Source organism: Photinus pyralis, unplaced genomic scaffold (genome assembly GCF_008802855.1).
Source record: "Photinus pyralis isolate 1611_PpyrPB1 unplaced genomic scaffold, Ppyr1.3 Ppyr1.4_LG2, whole genome shotgun sequence".
Lineage (NCBI taxonomy): Eukaryota > Metazoa > Arthropoda > Insecta > Coleoptera > Lampyridae > Photinus > Photinus pyralis.
In genome coordinates, this window is record NW_022170403.1 from 11,791,505 (window position 1) to 11,813,727 (window position 22,223).

Sequence of the window (22,223 nt, forward strand, 5' to 3'; positions counted from 1 at the left end):
TGAAGGAATAAAAGATTCGAGAAACGAAAGAGAAGGAACAAGGTAAATTACGCTCTGTATTGTAACGTAAATTTAGTTACGTCTTTTGTTTATTTACAAATAATTATCAATAAATCTATAACAGTCTTAAAATGGATTAATTTATAACACTAATTATTATTTATCACTCACTTATATATCATAACTCAAGCGCCTCGATGTTGGAACTGCACTCGAAACACAATTCGATTTGCTTGTATAGCACACAAAATTCTTCTAAAATGTTCTCGAATGCTCAAGGACGCTTCAGAGTGTTTTCCAACAAACACGCCATATTTCTAGGACAGATTACGTCACATCCGCTTTCGATCTTTATCACCGATGACTAATCTTTCATGGCACCACAATGTCTGTGGGGATTTCGCTACACCTCCCCCCTCTTAAAGCAACACGGACACGGTTAAAGCGGAGACATAGTTCCAGGCAACTCTTGTTCTATAGCGCGAACATGATATGATGGCGGTACTTGCATGACGACCCCCTCGTGCATCTTTCATTCTTCAAGAAAAAACAATCTACTGTCTTACGAATCGGTTGTGGAATTCCCCTGGGGTTAAAGCAACAGACCAATATTTCCACCTTGGTACCCTGAAATGCCACCTCCAGCATGTTGCGCCCGCCTCTGTACTCTTTGCCTACAGTTTCGTCTTGGGCCGATCTTGTACTAACTGCAAATCGTGTGGCAACCTGATTTCCCGAAACAGCACTGAACCTGGCCCTGTCCCGTAGTTTCGTGCATCGCAGAATGGTTCGCCGGTGTCTCTCATAATTACGTCGTTTGATGGACGTTGTATTTTGACGCATTCACGGTGTCAATGTAATCAACTTTGATCGCTTTCGGTAGCAGAGTTGAATTGGTTCAAGCATACAGTGACCCAATGACCCAGTTAGCCTACTGACCCAGTAACTCAGCTTGACTGGGTGACTCAAGGCGGAAACACATTACTGTCACGTCACGTGAGCTCACGTGCTATCACGCAAACTCACGTTACCTGCGCAAAATGTGCAACTTCACTGACGTATAGAAGTTTATGACGTTTATGCCTTTAGAATCATACTACTGTCACCTCACGCATTCACGACGTGCTGTTCTGATCTCGCATGATATCACGCCTCCGTTATCCCGCAAAATTACATTTTGTAGTAGAACGTGACATCACGTCAAGTGTTTTCCGAAGTGGTTTCGTCAAGAAAAGATGGACGAACATTTAATTGAACTGGTGAGACAGCACGAAGGGCTATACAATCACTCCTCTGCTGAGTACCGGGATCAGAGGGTTCGACAAGAAGCTTGGGAGGAAATTGGTAGAATCTTAAAAATTAAAACTGTAAAAGCAGCCACCGTTTTCTATATCCTCTTCCTCGTCTGAATTTTTTTTAAATTTTATTTCATTATACCTCTCTTGTTCTGGGCCCTCGACAGGCTTGCGCCCAATTACAGAGTGACTCGCATAATTGCTTTTTTAGAGGTGCTTCTGCAGACGATCGTAAGTTGTTCTATACTACTCCGGTATTACCTACGAATTAGGAAAAACTGCAGGAAAACCTAATCCGGAGTAGCGGGCAGAATGCTCGAAACTGGTCTAAGGTAATTCCCAACTCTGCCACAGATGAAAAATGCACCTCAACCGAGGGGTCATCCGCATCCAAAAAAATGTACATTGATTCCGGGAATACTCACTATTCCTGGTATTTCCATTGTATTCCGAAGTATTCCCACTTATCTCGAAGTATTCCCATGTATTCCGAAGTATTCCCATGTATTCCGAAATATTCCATGTATTCCAAGTATTCCCTGTATTCCGAAGTATTCCATGTATTCCCATGCAGTCAACTGTACATAAGCAGATCAAAAAATCTATATCTTTCGAGGTATGTCCATGGATACATTCGATAGAATGTAGAACATTGGGTTAAAAAAAAACTACAATAATTGACAAAATCTTTTTTATTTTTTCAGCAACTTATATTGTTTTCAAAACGAAACAAAATCGGTTCGCTTAATTGTAAAGGGGCCCGTACCTATCAAAGATACAGGACTGTAAAATAGAAATTCTTCGTCTACTTCCTCAATTACATTTTTTTTAGGCCATTCATATTCATAGAGTTTTGATTGCAAAAATTTTACCTGGCATTTCCGATGGTTTATACCCAGCACTCTTCGTAGGTACCATTGGCTGTCGTAGTATATTGCATAATACTTTTCTCTTTCAATAATTTTATTGTTTGCATCATATACCATTTTTTCGTTATCGTCATCGTCATCGGTTTCCAAGTTACTATAAGGGTCAACGTCGGAGCTCTCATTATGGACCGAGAAATCTGTACCATCGTTGGAATCGCTAGAAGATCCATCAATGGATGTTTCATTTTCTTCGAGTTCATCCTTCTTCCTTGATTTTGATTTCGGTCTTATTTTATCATATGATTTAGACTTTTGCTTCTTTTTTGAGATGTTCTGTTGTGTAGTCCGAAGTTGAGTCGTTTTCGTTGCGTTTTTTGAAGAATTCGCGTTCATACTCCTTACTCTTATATTTCTATCAGAAGACAATTTATGTTTATCAGTAAATAACCAACATAACGATGATTTTCGTACAGTCATTGTCTTCCTCTCATTGACTTTAATCTTTAAGTATGAGCTTGATTTCACCTTGCTCTTTTCGACAAGCCCATAATCTTTCAGACGCAAATCCTTATAAGACTTCAATAATGACAGGTCATTTTTTACTTCTTCGAATTCGGAGTCACTGTTGGGTGTAGTATCATTCAAATCGGGATTTATAGTCGATGTTGTAGGTAGTAAATCGTCATCAGAGTTGTTATCGTTTGAAACCTGCACCTGCACCATATCGTCCATCATACGTACGTCTTTCATTCGCAATTGATGTGAGACAAATTTTCATTTTCTGGACTTATAGACATTCCAAGTTTTTTGGCGTCTCTATCATTTTTTCGAGAATTTTTTAAAAAGATTTTTAATTTTTTCACAAACTTGTGAAATCATGAAATTTTAAAATACCTCGCGAATTTCGCCAGACATAGACACTCTCAATTGCTAAAAGTATTGCTTCGGTTAGGTATTTGTTAATCAGTGATTAAGAAAAATCGAAAAAAATACAGCTTTTTGATTTTTAATTGAACATATTACCGCGAATTACGAATTAAACAAGCACAGACTATTTAACACAATATTTTTAAACTTGTTTTTACAGAATGGAATGAACGCATTGTACATGTGAAAAAAAGAAAACATTTCATTTATATGAAGAATCAAAGAAATGCATTATTTGCTAAAGTATAGAACAGTAAGATATTGTTGCAAGGATGAGTCATTTCCCTGAATTTCAAGACTAGTCCCTAATAATCCCCTTTCTATGAATTGAACAAAGAGGAACTCGTATATTTTTAGTCAACTAGCAGGTAATAAAAGAGCAAAACTATTGATCATACTTTTAGGTTACACTAACCATAAAAATTTGGCTGAACATTAACCACACTAGTGGATTAACTTTGAGATTAATTAACATTTGTAACACGGAAATAACATTATTCCTGATGTATTCCGGTGTATTCCCATTTATTCCGGTGTATTCCGATTTATTCCCGTGTATTCCCAACTACTCCCGATCATTCCGATCGTATTCCCGTGTATTCCGGAAAAACGTACATTGATTCCGGGCTGCGGATGACCCGTCGACCTCAACCCAGGTTCGAATACCCGACCTCCGGATTTATAGCCCAACGCTCTACCACTGAGCCATAAAGCCGTTGAAGAACTTGACGACGAAGAATCTCTACTTCGCTTCATCGCTACGAATGACTAAATGCAAATCTTAAATTGCAACGACAGCTACCGCGCGACACCGTGAGCGCACACAAGTGTGTCTCCTAGCGTGACATCACGCGAAGGTATGCTTGACGTGATAGCACGTGAGCTCACGTGACGTGACAGTAATGTGTTTCCGCCTTCAGTTTAAGTTTTAAGTTTGGCGCAATTTATTACCTAGGATTCCAATTCAGTCCAATGGCAACAATAACAAATAATTAGTCATGTCTGATGTCAAGTACAATGTATACAGGGTGTCCCTAAAAGGTCTGTACAACGCGCTACCAGGGGTTCTTGGTATCAAAATAGGACGATTTAACCCAACTTACCTCTATCCAAAAGTGCTTCGGTAAGACGCTATCTACCGCCAAAGATTTAAAAAAAAAATCGTTATTTTTATTTTATCGGAAAATGGTTTTGCCGATTAAAATGAAATTCGGGATCTGAATGTCTAATGTAAAAAGGGTCTTTGTGATATCATCGTTTTGATTGTAGTTGCTATGTAGGTGGTAAAATACTGACCATCCACATCTGAAGAGGTCTAAAACTTTTTATCTACTATTTTGACGGTTCTAAATTTTTAGACACTGATAGACAGTTTACTTGCAAGCATTTTTTGTCTCTTGATGAATATCGCTATCTGTGATGGTTTACGAAAAAAAAATAATTTAGGCATGATGAATGGCATGCACCATACATGCGATTGTTCCTAAAAAAATCAGAAGATGACTGTGAAACAGAGTGGCGTAACGTTTGTTTGTTGTTTCTTCAACTTTAACAATTTACATTTTGCTTGAAGACTTAAAATTTCATTGTTAAAATTGTAATATGGCCTTTCAATACAGTAACGTAGAGTTAACTGATATGCTATTAGTGTTTGGATACTGTCGTGGAAATGGTCGCAAAAAAAAAACGTAAATTGTTAAAGTTTAAGAAACAACAAACAAACGTTACGACACTCTAAGATTTCACAGCCATCTTCTGATTTTTTGAGGAACAATCGCATGTATGGTGCATGCCATTCATCACATCATGCCTAAATTTTTTTTTTTTCGTAAACCATCACAGATAGCGATATTCATCAAGAGACAAAAAATGCTTGCAAGTAAACTGTCTATCAGTGTCTAAAAATTCAGAACTGTCAAAATAGTAGTTAAAAAGTTTTAGACCTCTTCAGATGTGGATGGCCAGTATTTTAGCAACTACAATCAAAACCATGATATCACAAAGACCCTTTTTACATTAGACATTCACATCCCGAATTTCATTTTAATCGGCAAAACCATTTTCCGATAAAATAAAAATAACGATTTTTTTTAATCTTTGGCGGTAGATAGCGCCTTACCGAAGCACTTTTGGATAGAGGTAAGTTGGGTTAAATCGTCCTATTTTGATACCAAGAACCCCTGGTAGCGCGTTGTACGGATCTTTTAGGGACACCCTGTATATAGACAATAGAGATCGTTTTTCTCCAGTTCCACACAAATTACACAATAATGTATATGGACATTGACACATTAGGGATTTTCTTGTAACCTTGTAAGCAAATGGTAAGCTCTAAATGGAAATTTTTTTTTGTCGGTGTCACAGATATGGCACTTGTCAAGCAATCGAGTATTATTTTCAGCAGTTTCATTTATTTCATAATCTGTACACTTGAACCGAAGTGACACAAACTGGGTTGTTGGATCAAATTAAGTCACTGGGTGAAATTGGGTCAAACTGGGTCACTGGGTCAACCTGAGTAACTGAAGAGAGTATGAAGTGACCCAGTTTAAACAAATGACCCTGTGGGCCAACTCTGTTCGGTAGTGGTTCCAAAGTTACACTTGTCTGAGGGAAACCTTCCATCGTGAGATTCTTGTGTACCAACCGAGGTACCAACGGACACGGACATCATTCGAAATTGGAAACTGACACTTCTAGGTGTAGCCCGTGTGGCGAATGTGGTGAACGCTTCAACGACGCGACGCAACGGCGAGCAGGATTTTTCAGTGGTAGGAACATAGTGGAGCGGCGAGGTTTCAGGTTCGGATAAAGGGTAGCGAGGCGACTTGCTGAATGTAATAAAAAAACGATCCGGGTGCTTTTTCAATTTCATAAATAATTGATAAAATTCGCCATGTTGTTTACGTTTTTTGCATTGAGTAATAGTGTTTTTTGTTAACATCGTGGACTCTGCACTTCCTATTTCCTTTTAGTAGTAAAAACTATACTGCAAAATTATTCAACAAAATTTCATCGTCACTGTTACTCTCCGTATTGTTTTTTTTTCTCTACTGGTATTTGCACTCTATCGCAAAATGAGACGCTGCACTGTGGCCATTAGTGACGCTAGCCTCTAGAGTTTATAGCCGCTATCGTCTATCTAAATTTGAAACCTCTTCGGGCCACTATATTCGTAGAGTTTCGTACACTACACTGGTTTGGAAGTCCGGTACCAGGTGTTGTTGACGGTACCCGTAAAGAACGAATGCTGTATCGAAGATCGTTAAACTAAATTGGACAATTATAAACATGTATAAGCTACATCAAATTCGCGAGTCAGTAAGTTTAATCGCAAACTTGGAATGACTTCCATTCCATTTCACCAATGCAAAGTAGCTAAACTCCTTTTTATTCGAAAAAATGAAGTATAGAATCTTTACCTCGACCTTTACTCCGAGTTCCCCAACTGTCAAAAAACTGGCTCCAACCTTCCATTTCACTTTCTCTTGCTGTTAATTGTTAAAGGTGTATAGAGGTCACAGTATAGCTTTGTTAAAACAGGAATTGAAATAGTGAACTTTTCGACTTCGAAAGTTGTAGGTAGGTGTAATATGATGCGCAACCCACACGCAAGTCATATTGACTCCTATTTACAGGGGGAACAGAATTTTGTAACAAACAAGGGAAGACAATGAAAGAAGGTAATGTAATGATAGAGATTTGAAAGTGGTTAATCATTTAAATAGGATATTTTTAATGAGCTGCAGTGGCTTTATAGTTTATAGAATCACCGAAACTTGCATTGTCAGCTCATCTAATGTGAAAAATCTCGGATACAAGTTGCAGCATTAGAAGAGGTGATGAGACGGTAGCGGTCATATACCGGACGGATGGGACAGACACGGCCTGAGGCAAGAAAAGGCTAACGTCCTGTACCCACAAACATTTAATTTTCCATTTCATATAGATATACGAAATCACTGCATCCACGCGGGATGCCCAACACACTTTCTCTGAAAACATCGACTTTCTAAAACCTTTCGTTAAACATTAAGTAGGTCTGTTTATACATGCAATAATTACATACGCTGACCGTAAATGTTTTTTACACGTACACAGTAGGTACCTATTTCAATTATAGTCTTGTGTTCATAAACTGAAAAGTTGCATAATTGAGTAACACGTTTCATGAATCTACTGCTTGAATTGATTCTGAAAAATGAGCCAGAAGTGTCTCCTGGATTTTTGGTACTGTACGATACGACCTCAAATGGAACATGAGAAATCTGAATTTGCAATAAATCTGATTTAACCTAAAACAACTCGAAAATGCGGTACTTTCTAGCGCTGTGCCGGGTCACAAATTAAACAATAGGAAGTTGTGCTTTTTGTGTTGTGGAACAAGACGAAAAAATCAACCGCTGACAAAACATTAAAGAGAATATCGAGGAAAATACTAAAAATAGAAGCTTCCAATAGACGCCTTTGCCGTCGTTCAATAGTTTCTAGGTTAACAAATGTTCAATAAATCGTGTTAGGTTTTCTTTTTGTCGTATTCCTAAATTACGACATTCACCTGCTTAGGATATGTACAAACATATTAGTTAAGTAGTTACGTTCGTGTTTATCACCATTATAAAAATAAATGAAAGTGTCCATCAACAATAAAGGTTTAAAATTGAATTTGTTTAGTTAAATTTTCGCAATTATTTTACTCTTGCCTAATCGTGATAAATTCGCTTCAATTATTAATTAGGCTCATATTTTGTCGACCCTTTTGTTTTCATATCTACCTAACTAAAGGACAAAATAGGCGTTTTGAGTTATCTCTAGAATTTCAGAATATTATGCCAACGTAAATAAATAACACACAGTAATTTACAACACCTCTCTGATTTTCAATATCAAAACAAATGAAATTTCTCGCTAGGATAGGTCCTGAGCGGAATGGACGGAAGGGTGCAATACTTATATTGCGTATTTAAAGCAATTCAACGAAATAGAAAACTTCTTGTTGTTACTCAACTTGAATCTATCCAAATGCTCCCGTTTGTCCTCGGGTTATTTATTTTTCAGCTCATTTCTTAAGAATAAAAAATACGCACAAAGACAAAATGAATCTTCCGGAGAAGTCGAAACAGTATTTCGAAATAAAGGATAAGTGGAACGTCTGGACACGTCAAAACTATCAGTGCAAATATGCAGAACGGGGTGGTGGAGGAGGGTACTCTCAAAGGGGCGGACGCGGACGTCTAGAAAATTGAGTGTCGGAGGAAGGCTAAGAGCTTGAAACCGTAAATAAAAACCGAGGTAAAAATTAAGCGCCGATGTAATTGGGAAAACGTAAAACGTGTCTTGCTTGATGTACAAAACAAAAGTCAAAACAAAAGTTGTGTGCTCTTTCTAACTTCCCGTATCAGTTTTTGATACGCACTTGGGTTGGGTCACACGTACTCCTTCTACACCACTGAACCGATTTGGACGATATGGGGCTAATTTCACTGGCGTAACAAGGTATTTTTCGAAGCGGTGCCGGATCAGGTTTTGACGCCCTACCAGATTTTGGGGCCTTATCACTTACCATTGAGCTCTAATTAATAAAACATACATTTTTGAGAGAAACTTTACACAAAATTTTAAAAGCACTGCACCCGTTCGAATTTTATAAAGATGCTTTGAATAACGAAATCTTTCACTCAATGAAGAATAGAAATACATTTATTTATAATGTTCGAGATAATGTTTTCAATTCTCGCGTCAAATTTAGCTATGGCATAGGGTACAAGTCGTAGAAATGATTGCGTCTTAGAATAGGGGTGCAAACGCTGGTCACACTAATACAGACTATTATATATACCACAAATAAAGTATTATTATTATTAATATTAGTTTAAATCTGCAGCCTTTTCCTACCACTGTAACTGGCTAATAAAGGTACTGCCACACAAAAATGCATTGGATCTCACACGGTGACTTTGATACTTTTTTTCATTTTTTAACAATGTTCCGTTCATCCTAAAGGAGCGTAAATTTAGTTTTCATTATATTTCAGTCGTAATCGACTTTAGCAAACTTTTAGAATTTAACTGCCGTTCTTGTCTTTTGCTGGCTTTTCTGGCCTATACGGTACACCACGTACTGCCCATCCCGATTTAGTGCCCTCGGTACTTCAGCGCCTCTGGCGCGCCCTCCCGCCTTCAGAGCGCGGTGCCGCGGCACCTTTGGCACCTACCTAGTTACGCCACTGGCTAATTTGAAAGGGCTTGGTCCAAGGATTCCGTGCATACCGATATTTTTTTGTTTTGTGCATGCGCAGTGTCGAAAATTTGGATTAATGCATGTGCAATGCTAACTTTTTTATTTATGAAGATATTTAAATGAAACTTTATATGTAAACACTACGAATATAAGTAAAATTAACGACGTTTTCAAAATATTGTTTTGCGCATGCGGAATGGCAACTTTCTTATTTATGAAAGAATTTAAATGAAATTTTATACATAGGCATTTGGAATAAAGACAAATCTAACACCAATTGCCAACTTCCTTATTTACGGAAACATTTAAATCAAATTTATTACATAGGCACTTGGAATACAAGCAAATCTAATACCAGTTTTAAAATTTGGTTTTGCGCATGCGCAATGGCAACTTTCTTATTTATGAAAGCAGTTAAATGAAATATCATATGTAGGCACCTTGAATAAAACTAAAACTAATACCGGTTTCAAAATTACTGTTTACACATGCTGTGTGTTTTATTTATGATTGTATATGCAAAGAAATGTCTAATGTAGACAATGCGCAATGCTATTTACGAAAGCATTTATGTTTGTATTTGTATTACGCTTCACTATTTTTCATTAAACTATGTATAGACTTCGACGATAGGCGCCTCATTTCAAAAATGGGGTAAGGATTTCTTGCCTACCGGTATTTTTTCCTGGTCCTAGCCTTAATATTATTAGGAGGAAAATACGCTCGTCATTTATGGTTGCCTAACGAGTTTTTAAACTTGTTTTAAATAGTTTTAATAACACATGGCAACTGATACCAATCAATAAATATGGTTGACGGTAGATACACGTCATTTCAAAATTATTAAAAATATGATATAATATACAGAGCGTTTCATGAGGAATGGCACATACGTTAATATGTTATAGATTTGTTCATTTTAAGCAGAAAAGTTCCTGAAAGTATGTGCTCAATCCTCAAAGGTAACTGAGATACAGCCAGTTAATGGATAAACTGAACGAAGGGTAGTAGTTGGCAGAAAACCGTTCCTTTTGTTGAGACCTTTGATTAGAATACCATGAAAGATAAAATCAACTCTTCTTTAATTTTCACAATTCTTATCGATGAGAGGATTTGGTTGGCCCTTTCTGGTGAACTGAACATGAGTAGCGACACTTATATTGGTCCTAAGGGAGGGATCTCAAATGAATTTTAGTTTAGCAGCTGGAAAATGGCTATTATGCGAGAGCGCATGCACACATTCGTTTTTTATGGTAAACGACGCCACTGGTCGTTCGATCGTCCTCGGCATTTTGGCTGCAATATTCTGGCTGCTAACTTCACACGCATGTTTTATAGTATTTTCTAAATACCTTTTAAGCCAACTCACGTAATCTCACTCCATCTGGGACACCCTGTATATGCGCAAACGTCTGTCCACATTTAAATGCATCACCAGTCAAACCTACCTACCTCAAAATATCCTCACAGCATCTGGCACTTTCACGAAAGTTTCCTAAAATACCCCCACCCAATCATATAATTTTCATATTATATGCACTTGCATCTTGTGCCTTTGGAAACATTTGAAATTTTTCGTACGGAGTTGGGTCAATACAAACTTTGCAGTTTATTTTTTCCAAATTATTAGAAACTGTTTACTTTCGTGTTCAAAGATCTCTAGATCCCAAATTTCGTCGAAATCATTCGTATGTGCGGTATATTATGATAAACCATGCAATAAAGCATTACAGCATGAGCTTGGACCGACAAACAAACCCAGGACAAAATGCTAATAGATAACATGTATCATGTAGCAAAATGTTAGTGGCTATTAGACCGTGTACTGTTTGTTTACCTTTACAGCGTGATCCGGCAGACAACGGATAGTCATTCTCAATCGTTACACTTACACATCAGTTATTATATAGCGTTAGAACGGGTTACGATCTGCATGGTATGGCACTAAAAACTATTGCAATTGTTTGGAAGGATCGGTAGATTGTTGCTTAAGTAGAGCAAATGAAGACATTCTCGAGAAAAGTCGAGGGAAAAGTATACCGATTACCGATCCTTATATTACTTATGTCCTTACTTCACTCGAGAATTGTTGCAATGCTCATCACCAAGACTAACAATTATTTTGGTGAACATTGTAATAAAGAAAGAGTGATTTTTAGATAATTAATTACGAGATGAATTACACCTATGCACGAACACAAAAATTCGCTATTTGTACCAGGCACATCTTTTGGTCATCATACCCCCAGACATCTAAGTCTACCTATCATAAATAAGTAACATTTGTCCAATTCCCGAAATTATTAATATGAATAAATTTAGACGTTTAATAATGAGAAAGCAAACTTGTTTCGGTGCATCTTGTAACGTAAAAATAGTCCTTCGTATGGCCATTGCACTGAATATATCTCCGTTTTAAAAATAATTTCTTTGTTTTGAACTGCATGTAGTGTTATTTTGTTGCCGACGATTTCTTTTATGTTTTATGCATGGGGTTGTTTATAAAACCTACCTGGCTCACCTTCGTCTCGAACTACCTACTACTACCTTTCCTTACCTTCCATTTGTTCTAGTCTAACCCTCTGTCGTGTTTTTTTATAGTGCAACGTCTGCCTAAACGCCTCCGGGCAAGTTGTTGATCCCCCACTTGGCCAACCGTTTGTGTAGTACACTTGCTCGCTTTGAAAAGTTATTGAACTGTAGCCTATCAGCTGTTGTTTTGTTGTCTAAACTCCAACGCCATGCAGTTTGTGTGGATAATAAAAATTTAAATTATAAAATTCCATCTAGATGCCTTATTTATTTTTGGTTAAAGCCACCCGACATTAATTTTTTTATGCTGAAGTCATATAAATCGATGAGTAGCAGAAAATTTAAAAGAAATCGATTTAGTCTAGCTTTAGAGAGTTCTACTTTACTATTACGGGTTGAGTTAGTTCCACACTCGGTTGCACCCCACCCCTCCAGATGTTTTTTTTTATTACAAACAAAAACTAAATACCTGTGTGTTTAAATAGGTACCGTACCTAATTTCGGATTCCAACTTGTTCAGGTAGCACCCAAATTGTAAATCAAAGTTTCTGGTAACAGAGTGAAATAAATAGACTTGAAGGTAATAACTTACTATATAAATAAATAATATTCAATGGTGGGAAGTGCTCATTTAACGAACATTGTCGAATCAATTATGTTCAAGTATTTAAGGCTTATTTAAAATTTTATTAAAAATAATAAATAAATAAGTAGCCTATTGATTACATATCCGTGAGTAATCACATCACAAACTTGGTAGAACATGTTGAATTATGCCTAGACAGCTGTTTGGAGTTTGAGTGCAAAATCAATAATAATTACTGCAGCTAGCATGCAAACTCTTACGTGGTCTGAATAGTAGTACCGTTTCAAAGAAGTAAATATTAACTTACACGCAATCCCTTTCTAAAACGTGCCTATGGGTACTGGGTGTGATATTTTTGGTTAGAAAACTTCAAACTTGTGTTTTCGTAAATAGTTGCCTACCTACTTACCTAATATACCAAAAGGGGGCCAAAACCTCAATTTATTTATATCATTTAATATTACTTACACCTACTTCATCATTATAATCATTTTCAATTTACCCACTTCTTTTTCAAAACGACCCCCTGATGGCGTGGCTGAATGGTACAAACTACACAGCTCTTGCCACATTGTTTCGTGAAAATTAAGAGAGTTATACCTTACACTTTACAGCGTAGAGATCAATTATCCAATCAATGCACTTGCACATGAGTGGAAAAGGGAGCGGTTTTGAACAATTCAAATAGTCGCATGTGCTGTGTGCTACTAGTATGTGATAATATAACAAGTTAAAAAGTAATCGTAAACGATTTACATAAAGCGCATTTCCACTTGCATTCATTTCCCATTTATAAGATGCAACTTCTGTTAAAATCGTAAAAATCCGGGCACAAATATGAAAGATAGCTTTGCACATGGGCAATCCATTTTTGACGTGTTACTTCAATTTCAGTTTATGAGAAGAATTTCATTTCAATGCTTTTCTAAATAAGAAAGTTGGAACTGCGCATGCGCAAACCTAAATTTTAAAACTAATGTTAGATTTTCCTTTGTTCCAAGCGCCTAAGTATCAAATTTCACTTAAATGGTGCCATAGATAAAAAAAGTTGGCACTGCGCATGCGCAAAAGAAAATTTTGAGACTGGCGCTCGATGATCCTTTATTCCAAGTGCCTATGTATCAAATTTCATTTAAATTCTTCCATAAATAAAATAGTTGGCATTGCGCATGCGCAAAACCAAATTTTGAAATTGGCGTTTGATTTTCCTTTATCCCAAGTGCCTATGTATCAAATTTCGTTTAAATTCTTCCATAAATAAAAAAGTTGGCACTGCGCATGCGCAAAACCAAATTTTGAAATTGGCGTTTGATTTTCCTTTATCCCAAGTGCCTATGTATCAAATTTCGTTTAAATTCTTCCATAAATAAAAAAGTTGGCACTGCGCATGCGCAAAACCAAATTTTGAAATTGGCGTTTGATTTTCCTTTATCCCAAGTGCCTATGTATCAAATTTCGTTTAAATTCTTCCATAAATAAAAAAGTTGGCACTGCGCATGCGCAAAACCAAATTTTGAAATTGGCGTTTGATTTTCCTTTATCCCAAGTGCCTATGTATCAAATTTCGTTTAAATTCTTCCGCAAATAAAAAAGTTGGCACTGCGCATGCGCAAAACCAAATTTTGAAATTGGCGTTTGATTTTCCTTTATCCCAAGTGCCTATGTATCAAATTTCATTCAAATACTTTTATAAGTAAAAAAGTTTGCAAATCGGTTNCCTATGTATCAAATTTCGTTTAAATTCTTCCATTAATAAAAAAAGTTGGCACTGCGCATGCGCAAAACCAAATTTTGAAATTGGCGTTTGATTTTCCCTTATTCGAAGGGCCTATGTATCAAATTTCGTTTAAATTCTTCCATAAATAAAAAAGTTGGCACTGCGCATGCGCAAAACCAAATTTTGAAATTGGCGTTTGATTTTCCTTTATTCCAAGTGCCTATGTATCAAAATTCATTCAAATACTTTTATAAGTAAAAAAGTTTGCAATTCGGTTTATAAATGGTCGAGATGCGAAAAGGGCACTGTGAATTTTGAATCGATTCGATCAACTTTTGGCATTGCGTATAATATGGTAAAGCTATGCCCATATTGAATTTCATGCAATTCAGTTCATAACTAACGGAGATGTAAAGCGAGATCGAACAAAACAAAGTTATGTTCACCGGACAGATAGATGGACAGACAGAAAAAGGAACAGACGGAGAGACCAACCGGCAGGCGACAGATAGCAATGCAAAATTATAAACGATCTCTAGGATCGTTAATAAACGGCAAAAGTGTAAATTTATGGAACATGTAAAAAACGGTTTTTTGTTTTTTTTACAATAACTTTTTTTGTAAGCGGTACAGAAAAAATTCCTTCCTTGGTACAAGACTCGAAACCATAACGAACCAAATAGCGAAAAAAGTAGAACAATAGCTCTTAAGATAAAGAACTAGTAGCGTCGCAAAACGAGCGGACGGACGGACGGACAAAGTGCCCACAATAGCGCATTTTTTTTTATTTTGTGGAAATGCGCTGCGCTAAAAATAAATGATTAGGCAGCTTACTCTCCGATGAGGTGTGCTTTAGTTTTGATGATACAATCTTAATTCATTTTAGCTGCTTAAAGTGACATTTTAACATCCGCTATAAAATAAAATAATACTTGTGAGCTGTGAGTGCTCCTTTTTGCGTAAACTGATGATCCAGCTAATAATAATCAATTAAAATTTACTTAATAATTGATTAATCAAACAATCGATTAATCAAATAACCGATTAATCAAATAATCGATTAATCGATTAATTTAATAGAATAATCAAACCCGATTATCGATTATCGTTTGATTATAATCGATTAATCGATTTTTTTTGCCCAACGCTAGTCTCAAGTCCTCAATCTTAGAGTTAATAAAAATATCTCAACAGGACGACTCTTTTTTGGTCTTGTTTCAATTATTGGTAGTCGTATAGTGGTCTTATATTTTGTTTGTACTTTATAACAAGTTTAAAAAGTAATTTAAAACGATTTACAAAAAGCGCATTTCCACTTGCATTCTCTTCCCATTTGTAAGATGCAACTTCTGTTAAAATCGTAAAAATCCGGCCACAAATATGAAAGGTAGCGTTGCATATGTGCAATTCATTTTTGACGTGCTACTTAAATTTCAGTTTATAAGAAGAATTTCATTACAATGCTTTCATAAATAAGAAAGTTGTCATTGCGCATGCGCAAACCTAAATATTGAAACTGGCGTTAGATTTTCCTTTATTCCAAGTGCCTATGTATCATATTTCTTCTGCTTTTTTAGCAATAAACGCAGAAAAAATTCCTTCCTTGGTGCAAGCCTCGACACCATAACGAACCAAATAGCGAAAAAAGTAGAACAATAGCTCTTAAGATAAAGAACTAGTAGCGTCTCAACGAACGAGCGAACGGAAGGACGGACGGACGGACAAAGTGGCCACAATAGCGCATTTTTTTATTTTTGTGGAAATGCGCTAAAAACTATTCACAGTGGCTTCGTCTCCATTTTTCAACGCGTGTGACCTTTAGGCAGTTGTCGTTGACAATTAATCCTGGCGTAAAAGAGATAATTGCAAAGTAACCAAAATATATTTTCTGTATTTACTGAAAGTCTCGAGTATTTCTAAATCGAAGCAAATATATATAAATACTTTTATGTTTCTTTGTAACCGTCAAATGAAATTTTGTTATTTTTCTTTCAGATAAACCACCTGTCCCATCGTTAACGGAATTAGCAGCAAAATGTGTAGCTTCTCATATCCCCTTCGAATTAGTGGAACGCGTATATCCTCCCGTTCCAGAACAACTACAGCTAAGAATTGCCTTTTGGAGCTTTCCTGATAACGAGGAGGACATTCGGTTGTATTCGTGTTTGGCTAATGGATCGGCGGATGAGTTCGGGCGAGGTGAAAGTTTATATCGGAATCATAGCGTGAAAGATCCTCTACAAATTGGTAAGTCATTTTTTTGTATGTATTTTACAACGCAGCTTATCATACGCTCAGAAAGTCCCTACTAGACGCTCGGCCTTTACCGGTGGGCTTTTTCATTCACTGCTCTGCTCTGTGTGCATCGAGCAAAATGTTCAATCTCTTCCAGAGAGCGTCATGCGGTACCTTCCAGAAGCGAAATATTCACGCTATTACTTTTTACTGCTTCATGGACTTTCAAAAAGTTGGGTTTGCTAATAATACCCAGACCAGGGGTCGGCAACATGCGGCCCTACAACGTCATTTATGCGACTGGCTTAATAATAATACATGAATCCGACCATGGTGACATCCTTTATTATTCTGAAGTCAAATGGTCAAGTTGAGGTACTCCAAAGATTCTTCGATCTGAGAAAGGAAATACGCATTTATGATTACTAAAGGTATCCCAGTTCCTGGGCAATCAAACGTTCAGTGGATAGTGGATCGCGGATTTGTTAACTGACAAAAATACTGAACTAATTTTCTCAATGTCTGTTTACAAGGAAAAAACAAATTAGTATCAGCTATGTATCCAGACGTAAAATCCTTCCAGATAAAGATAAATTTATATTTACAACATAATGACCATAAGAAACTTGGCCGTTTTTCATTAAAAACGATTTTGCAAAATTACGTTTCTTTCAGGATATCTCCGAAAGTAGTCGGGATTCTTTCAGTTTCAAACGCCATTTTGTCAAGCATCGAAATACGCCACTTTGCCAAATTTAAACTATCCACCTATCTCTCACAGTTTCCGAGATGCCCATGGTGCCATCGCAAAAATTCGGGACTCGAGCATTCCTATAAAAACATCATTCAATCACAGAAGTTGGTTCAGACCGCGAGGAGGTCCCTCAGTTCTGATTTTCGTTACATTGCTTTTAGGGTGTGCTTTACAAATACTACACAATAAGATTAGTTTTCCAAAATTTAATTTTAAGTTGGTTGTCGGCAGCACCTACTTGTGGATTTTCTTAAATTTTTGCGTTAGCGCTTCGTGCTAGAGATTTATTAAAACGTGTATAAATCGCTGTAGTTGTAAATTCTGTGGAGAGTATTGATTTATGTAAACAAGTAATATTTTGTTTCAGGTTTTCATTTATCCGCCAGCGTACACCAGATACCTCGTGGCACCCACAATGTAGCTGTGACCTTCGACCGGCGTCGAATTTCATCTTGTAATTGCACCTGCAATTCTACCGCTTATTGGTGCTCACATGTAGTCGCTGTTTGTCTCACTCGCATCCATTGGGTCAGTAACCTTTTACTACATGATTTTATTTTTAGTACTTACTCTATTTTTTATGTAAATTACGTATCGCTTTTTGTTTACGTTGTAAGCCTACTTTCTTTCGAGATTGATTATGCTTATTACCATTTCCAAAAAAAGTCTGTCTGCTTACCTACCTCATTAATCATTGACAACTTTTAACCATTCCAACTGACTGTATTAACGGGAAAATGCATTCTTAATTATAAAATAAAAGATTCATAATGCAGAAGATGCACTGATTTTCAAAAAGGTGTGCGGTCCCATTTACTACCTACTCCCCGTTTTCACTTTCTTTTTCACTTTCACCACGTTTTGGTTGTAGAGCGGCTTTATTTGTGTAGACACATTTATACCGATCATCCCCTGCATGACGTAAGTATGAGGCGCCGTTTGTACCATAATTATTTCTTACGAATATATAAAATAAAATAAAGATATCTAGAACTTTTATACCGGGTGGTGCCTAGAGCGACGCAGCATAGGGATTTCAATGGTAATTTCTTTATAGCCAATTACTAGCTCCCCTAATTATTTTAGAGCAAAAGTCTAAATACGTTTTTTTTTTAGAGAAAAAAATACTGCATCTGTTCATACGATTACTTATAATTTTCCGTTTTTTCAAAAAAATAAAAAATTACATTTTTATAAATCAGTAATGCTTTGGAATCTTTTAAGGCTGGGATTGCCTGAAAAGAGAAGTACCCATAGTAAAGGACAAAGTTTTTTTCGTTAGAATGTGCTGGTACCTAATAATGAATAGCGTAACTACAGCAGTTTTCTATACAAATATTTAAATAATTATACTCTCTTTAAGTGGGCCCCAAACAACACAGAGGGTGCTTTAAAAAAAATGCAATTTGATTTGCATAACCACACGACAAGAAGATACAAAACACAAACGCAAGGTCGTTCACGGCTCCTTACAGACTGCTAGGTTAACAAAATTATAATTAGCTCTCTACCGCACATAACTTGAGGAGAATAATGAACCGCTTGTAACGTAACTTATGAAGTAAAAATCGCGTAATTATTGGCATGGGGGACTTTCAAAATTAAGGTCGTAAAATTGGTTCACAAGTGGCGACAGGGGCTTTTTGTTTGGGAGGACCCTCAGTAAAACTCTTGATTCCTTCACTTAATGAAATTCAATGTCATTACGAAGTGTGTTTGTTATACTTATAAGTTATTATAACGATCCTAGTGCCTATTCAAATAACAGGTAACGAAGACTTTGTAACTAACGAAATGTTATTACAGTAAAGACGCGTTTTGACTTTTAGGACCAGTTCAACCATATTTTCGTTTTTTTTTAATATTTTTCTCTGAAACGGTAGGGACATTTCGAATTAGAACAAGCAAAAGCTTTTATGGAGAATGGATTTTTGTCAAAAAGTATAGTAAAAGTTTTTCTTCTTGTAAAGTCAATCCGGGGACATACGGTATACCGATTTTTTTTAAATTTTTTAGCCGTTTATACCTAAATATACATTTGTTCCCAATGTCTTACATTCGAGGGATGGTGTTTTGTAAATTAGTAATTGACAGGCTGATTCGAATTCGAGGGCCACCATGGGAATCTCGGGAAATGTAAGAGATAGGTAGGTGGTAAATTTGGCAAAGTTGTGTATTTTGATGCTTAACAAAAACAGTTTTGAAACTGAAATTCTGACTACTTTCGGAGATATCCGGAAAAAACGAGATTTTGAAAATCGTTTTTGTTTTTTACTGAAGTTAATAGTTATTTACAAAGATATTTAATAATAAATGACACATTATTATGGCCACTTTTTTCCCTCTACAAGATGCTACTTTTAAATTTGAAGTTTGACGTTTCGTCTCCGGTTAACTATCATCAACTTTGTTTCTTATGGAAGTAATTTTTACTTTTTGTGTGATTTGATAGAGAATTTTTTTCTGATTTCAAAAATGTACACATCAATGTTTTTAATGCTTGTAAAACATCTTTTTTGCCTTTGTCTTAAGTAACGTACGTAAGTAGTTTCTTGCGTTTTTACGAATTAACGTTATTTCTTATTAAAACTAGATGATGTTACCATCAAGGGTAACTTTGTCAAATGTAAACTACCTATCTCTTACAGTTCCCGAGATCCCATGGTGGCCTTTGAATTTGAATCACCCTGTATAGGTCAATTATTACACATTACACTAAACTGACTAAACTAATACTAATAATATGTAATAGGTACTATCATTGAATAAAGAGCTTTATTCAATGGTACTATTGAAGTTCAAAAAATTTAATTTGCAACAAGGTATGGATTATAAATTACGGTATTTTAATCTGCAAAGTGCAATAAGCAAAGATAAAGAATAAGGAAGACGGTCAAACAAATCGCATTACAAATAAACACCCACACAAGGTCGCCACTTGCCAGACATCAACAACAATATACAACAGCTCTTTGTTCTAAAAATAACGTAAAATTTTGATATTTGTTATAAAGGAATGTTACCTATCCCCATTTCTATTATTTATTTCATAAAACGATAGGTAGAGGAGGTTACCTTTTGCAATGAATAGGAAAGAGAAACCAAATAAATTTCGAAGCAAGTAGTTGACAAAATAAAAATATACCAGTGAACGATCTTTTTCTTGCTGTCAGCAAATTCTTTTACAAGCAGGCTCTGTTTAACCTTGAAAGAGAATCGCTAAATGATTTAACATAGGCAACTTACATAGCCTGCTAGTTTTTTTTTTGCTCGTAAATTTTTGTCTTTTGTTATCCCCATTACACAGTACTAGCTCAACGGTACTAGCCTAGTTAAAAAGTAAGAACAACTCCATCGCAAGATAAAAGCGCTTAGGTACCTATTTCATATCTTTATCGTATTTTTTACCGACTTCATGAAACTCTTGGTGGCACCCTCTGTGAGAAAGAAGCTACACTGTTGACCGCGATATTAGTCACAGCTGCGTAGTTTATTTCCGTTTCTCCAGTTTACATGCCCATTTTTCAGAACTTCATTCACCACTTTTTTTATGAAAACTTTTGAGCTTCACATAAATTGCCAAAATATAGATAAGTATTCACGCTACCGATCCCATACATTCGTATTGCTTAAAATGCTCCCTAATTTTTGCAATTAATTCCTAAACTATGAACTCTTTTGATGCATGTTTTCTAGATTTTTTAAACATATATTAATGGACAAAATATCAGTTTATATTGTATGGAAACTATGCTCTGTACATCTATCTACCTAATGCATATTTTTCCGATCATATACACCCCTTGCTTATGGAATGGTGAATGAAGTTCTGAGGCAATGCACGCCCCATTGAATTACATGTGCATCACCAGTTGCCTATATTCTCTAAATCCAAACCTTAAAACGAAGATTTTTGAATGGATAAAACGTCTTATTAAGTATAAAAAATAAGGGTAACTTCATAAAGCAGTCTACTCCAAAAATGTCCAGTTATCGAAATATTTGGGTATTTAATGTTCCGATTGTAGACATGCTATTAAGTACCTATGGTAATGGTAGTGTTACGTAGAAGAAGAAAAGTGACAAAGAGCGATTGTTTGCCGCCGGGGCAACGAGTCATGGCAAATTAACAAAAATTAAAACCGTATCTACTTAATAGCATTTTTGGAATAGCGACTACTCTACTCTTATTTTCAAGACGCATTTATATAAAGATAGGGGTTCCGACTAATATGATTCGGTTCGGACTGAAAACGTCAAAAATTAAAATATACCAAAGACGGCTACAGTTAGCTATAAGACATTGTACATAAAATGGATACAGAATAGAATTTTACGTAAAATCTAAATCCGAAATAATATATAGGGTGTTCCGTTTAAATTAAGTAGGTTGGCATCAACTCGACGTATGTATAATTGTTAATAAACCTGATGCAATTAAATGTTCGATACTTACATTATTTATTAGCAAGTGACTAAGCGCGATACAACATCAAATATTACACAGTACACTGTACTACCTGTCGTACAAACAAACCAGATGTGAATATAACTCGGAGTGATGACACCTTTTTACATGCAACAGTTAATTGATTTTAATGAATAAACGCTTCGCTGAATTATTTGATCCCCATTAAACAATTGAATAAGTGCATTTTGCTAGGGGGTAGAGGTAGATTGATCATTATTAAACAGTTGAAACGAATTGATGCATATATTCATATAATTGTGGTGAATAAATGATGCACTTCCTTGTGGGCCAGTAGGGTGCACCATTTTCCTAGGAATTCCCATTTGAAAAATGTCATCGAACCGAAATACTTCCCTTAATTATACAAATAGAGTTTGTCATTTAGTCAGAAATTTTTGGACCCATGTCCATAGAAGTTACCTTTTGTCAGGTGCTTTCCAATGGATAGAAGATTTCAGTTCATTTTTAGAACAATTTTTAAAATGGGAATTCTAGGGCGAGTAATTCACTTATCGACCAGGATTATCGTTTTAGAAATTTCACTGGGGATATTGTACAATAGAAAGTTTTGGTTTTCATGCTTCTCCGAACTGCCAA

At 36.0% G+C, this 22,223-nt stretch overlaps 1 protein-coding gene across 1 annotated transcript in view; it reads left to right on the top strand.

The window, feature by feature from the left end:
* The window catches only part of LOC116164214 (zinc finger SWIM domain-containing protein 8-like), a 34,882-nt gene extending 17,004 nt beyond the window's left edge, over positions 1 to 17,878 (top strand). Inside the window, exons 2-3 of the mRNA XM_031478358.1 lie at positions 16,162 to 16,413; positions 17,523 to 17,878. Of these exons, the coding sequence (XP_031334218.1) occupies positions 16,162 to 16,413; positions 17,523 to 17,863 (593 nt within the window). The 3' untranslated portion in view covers positions 17,864 to 17,878. The remainder of the gene's footprint in view (positions 1 to 16,161; positions 16,414 to 17,522) is intronic.
* The last annotated feature ends 4,345 nt before the right edge of the window (positions 17,879 to 22,223 follow it).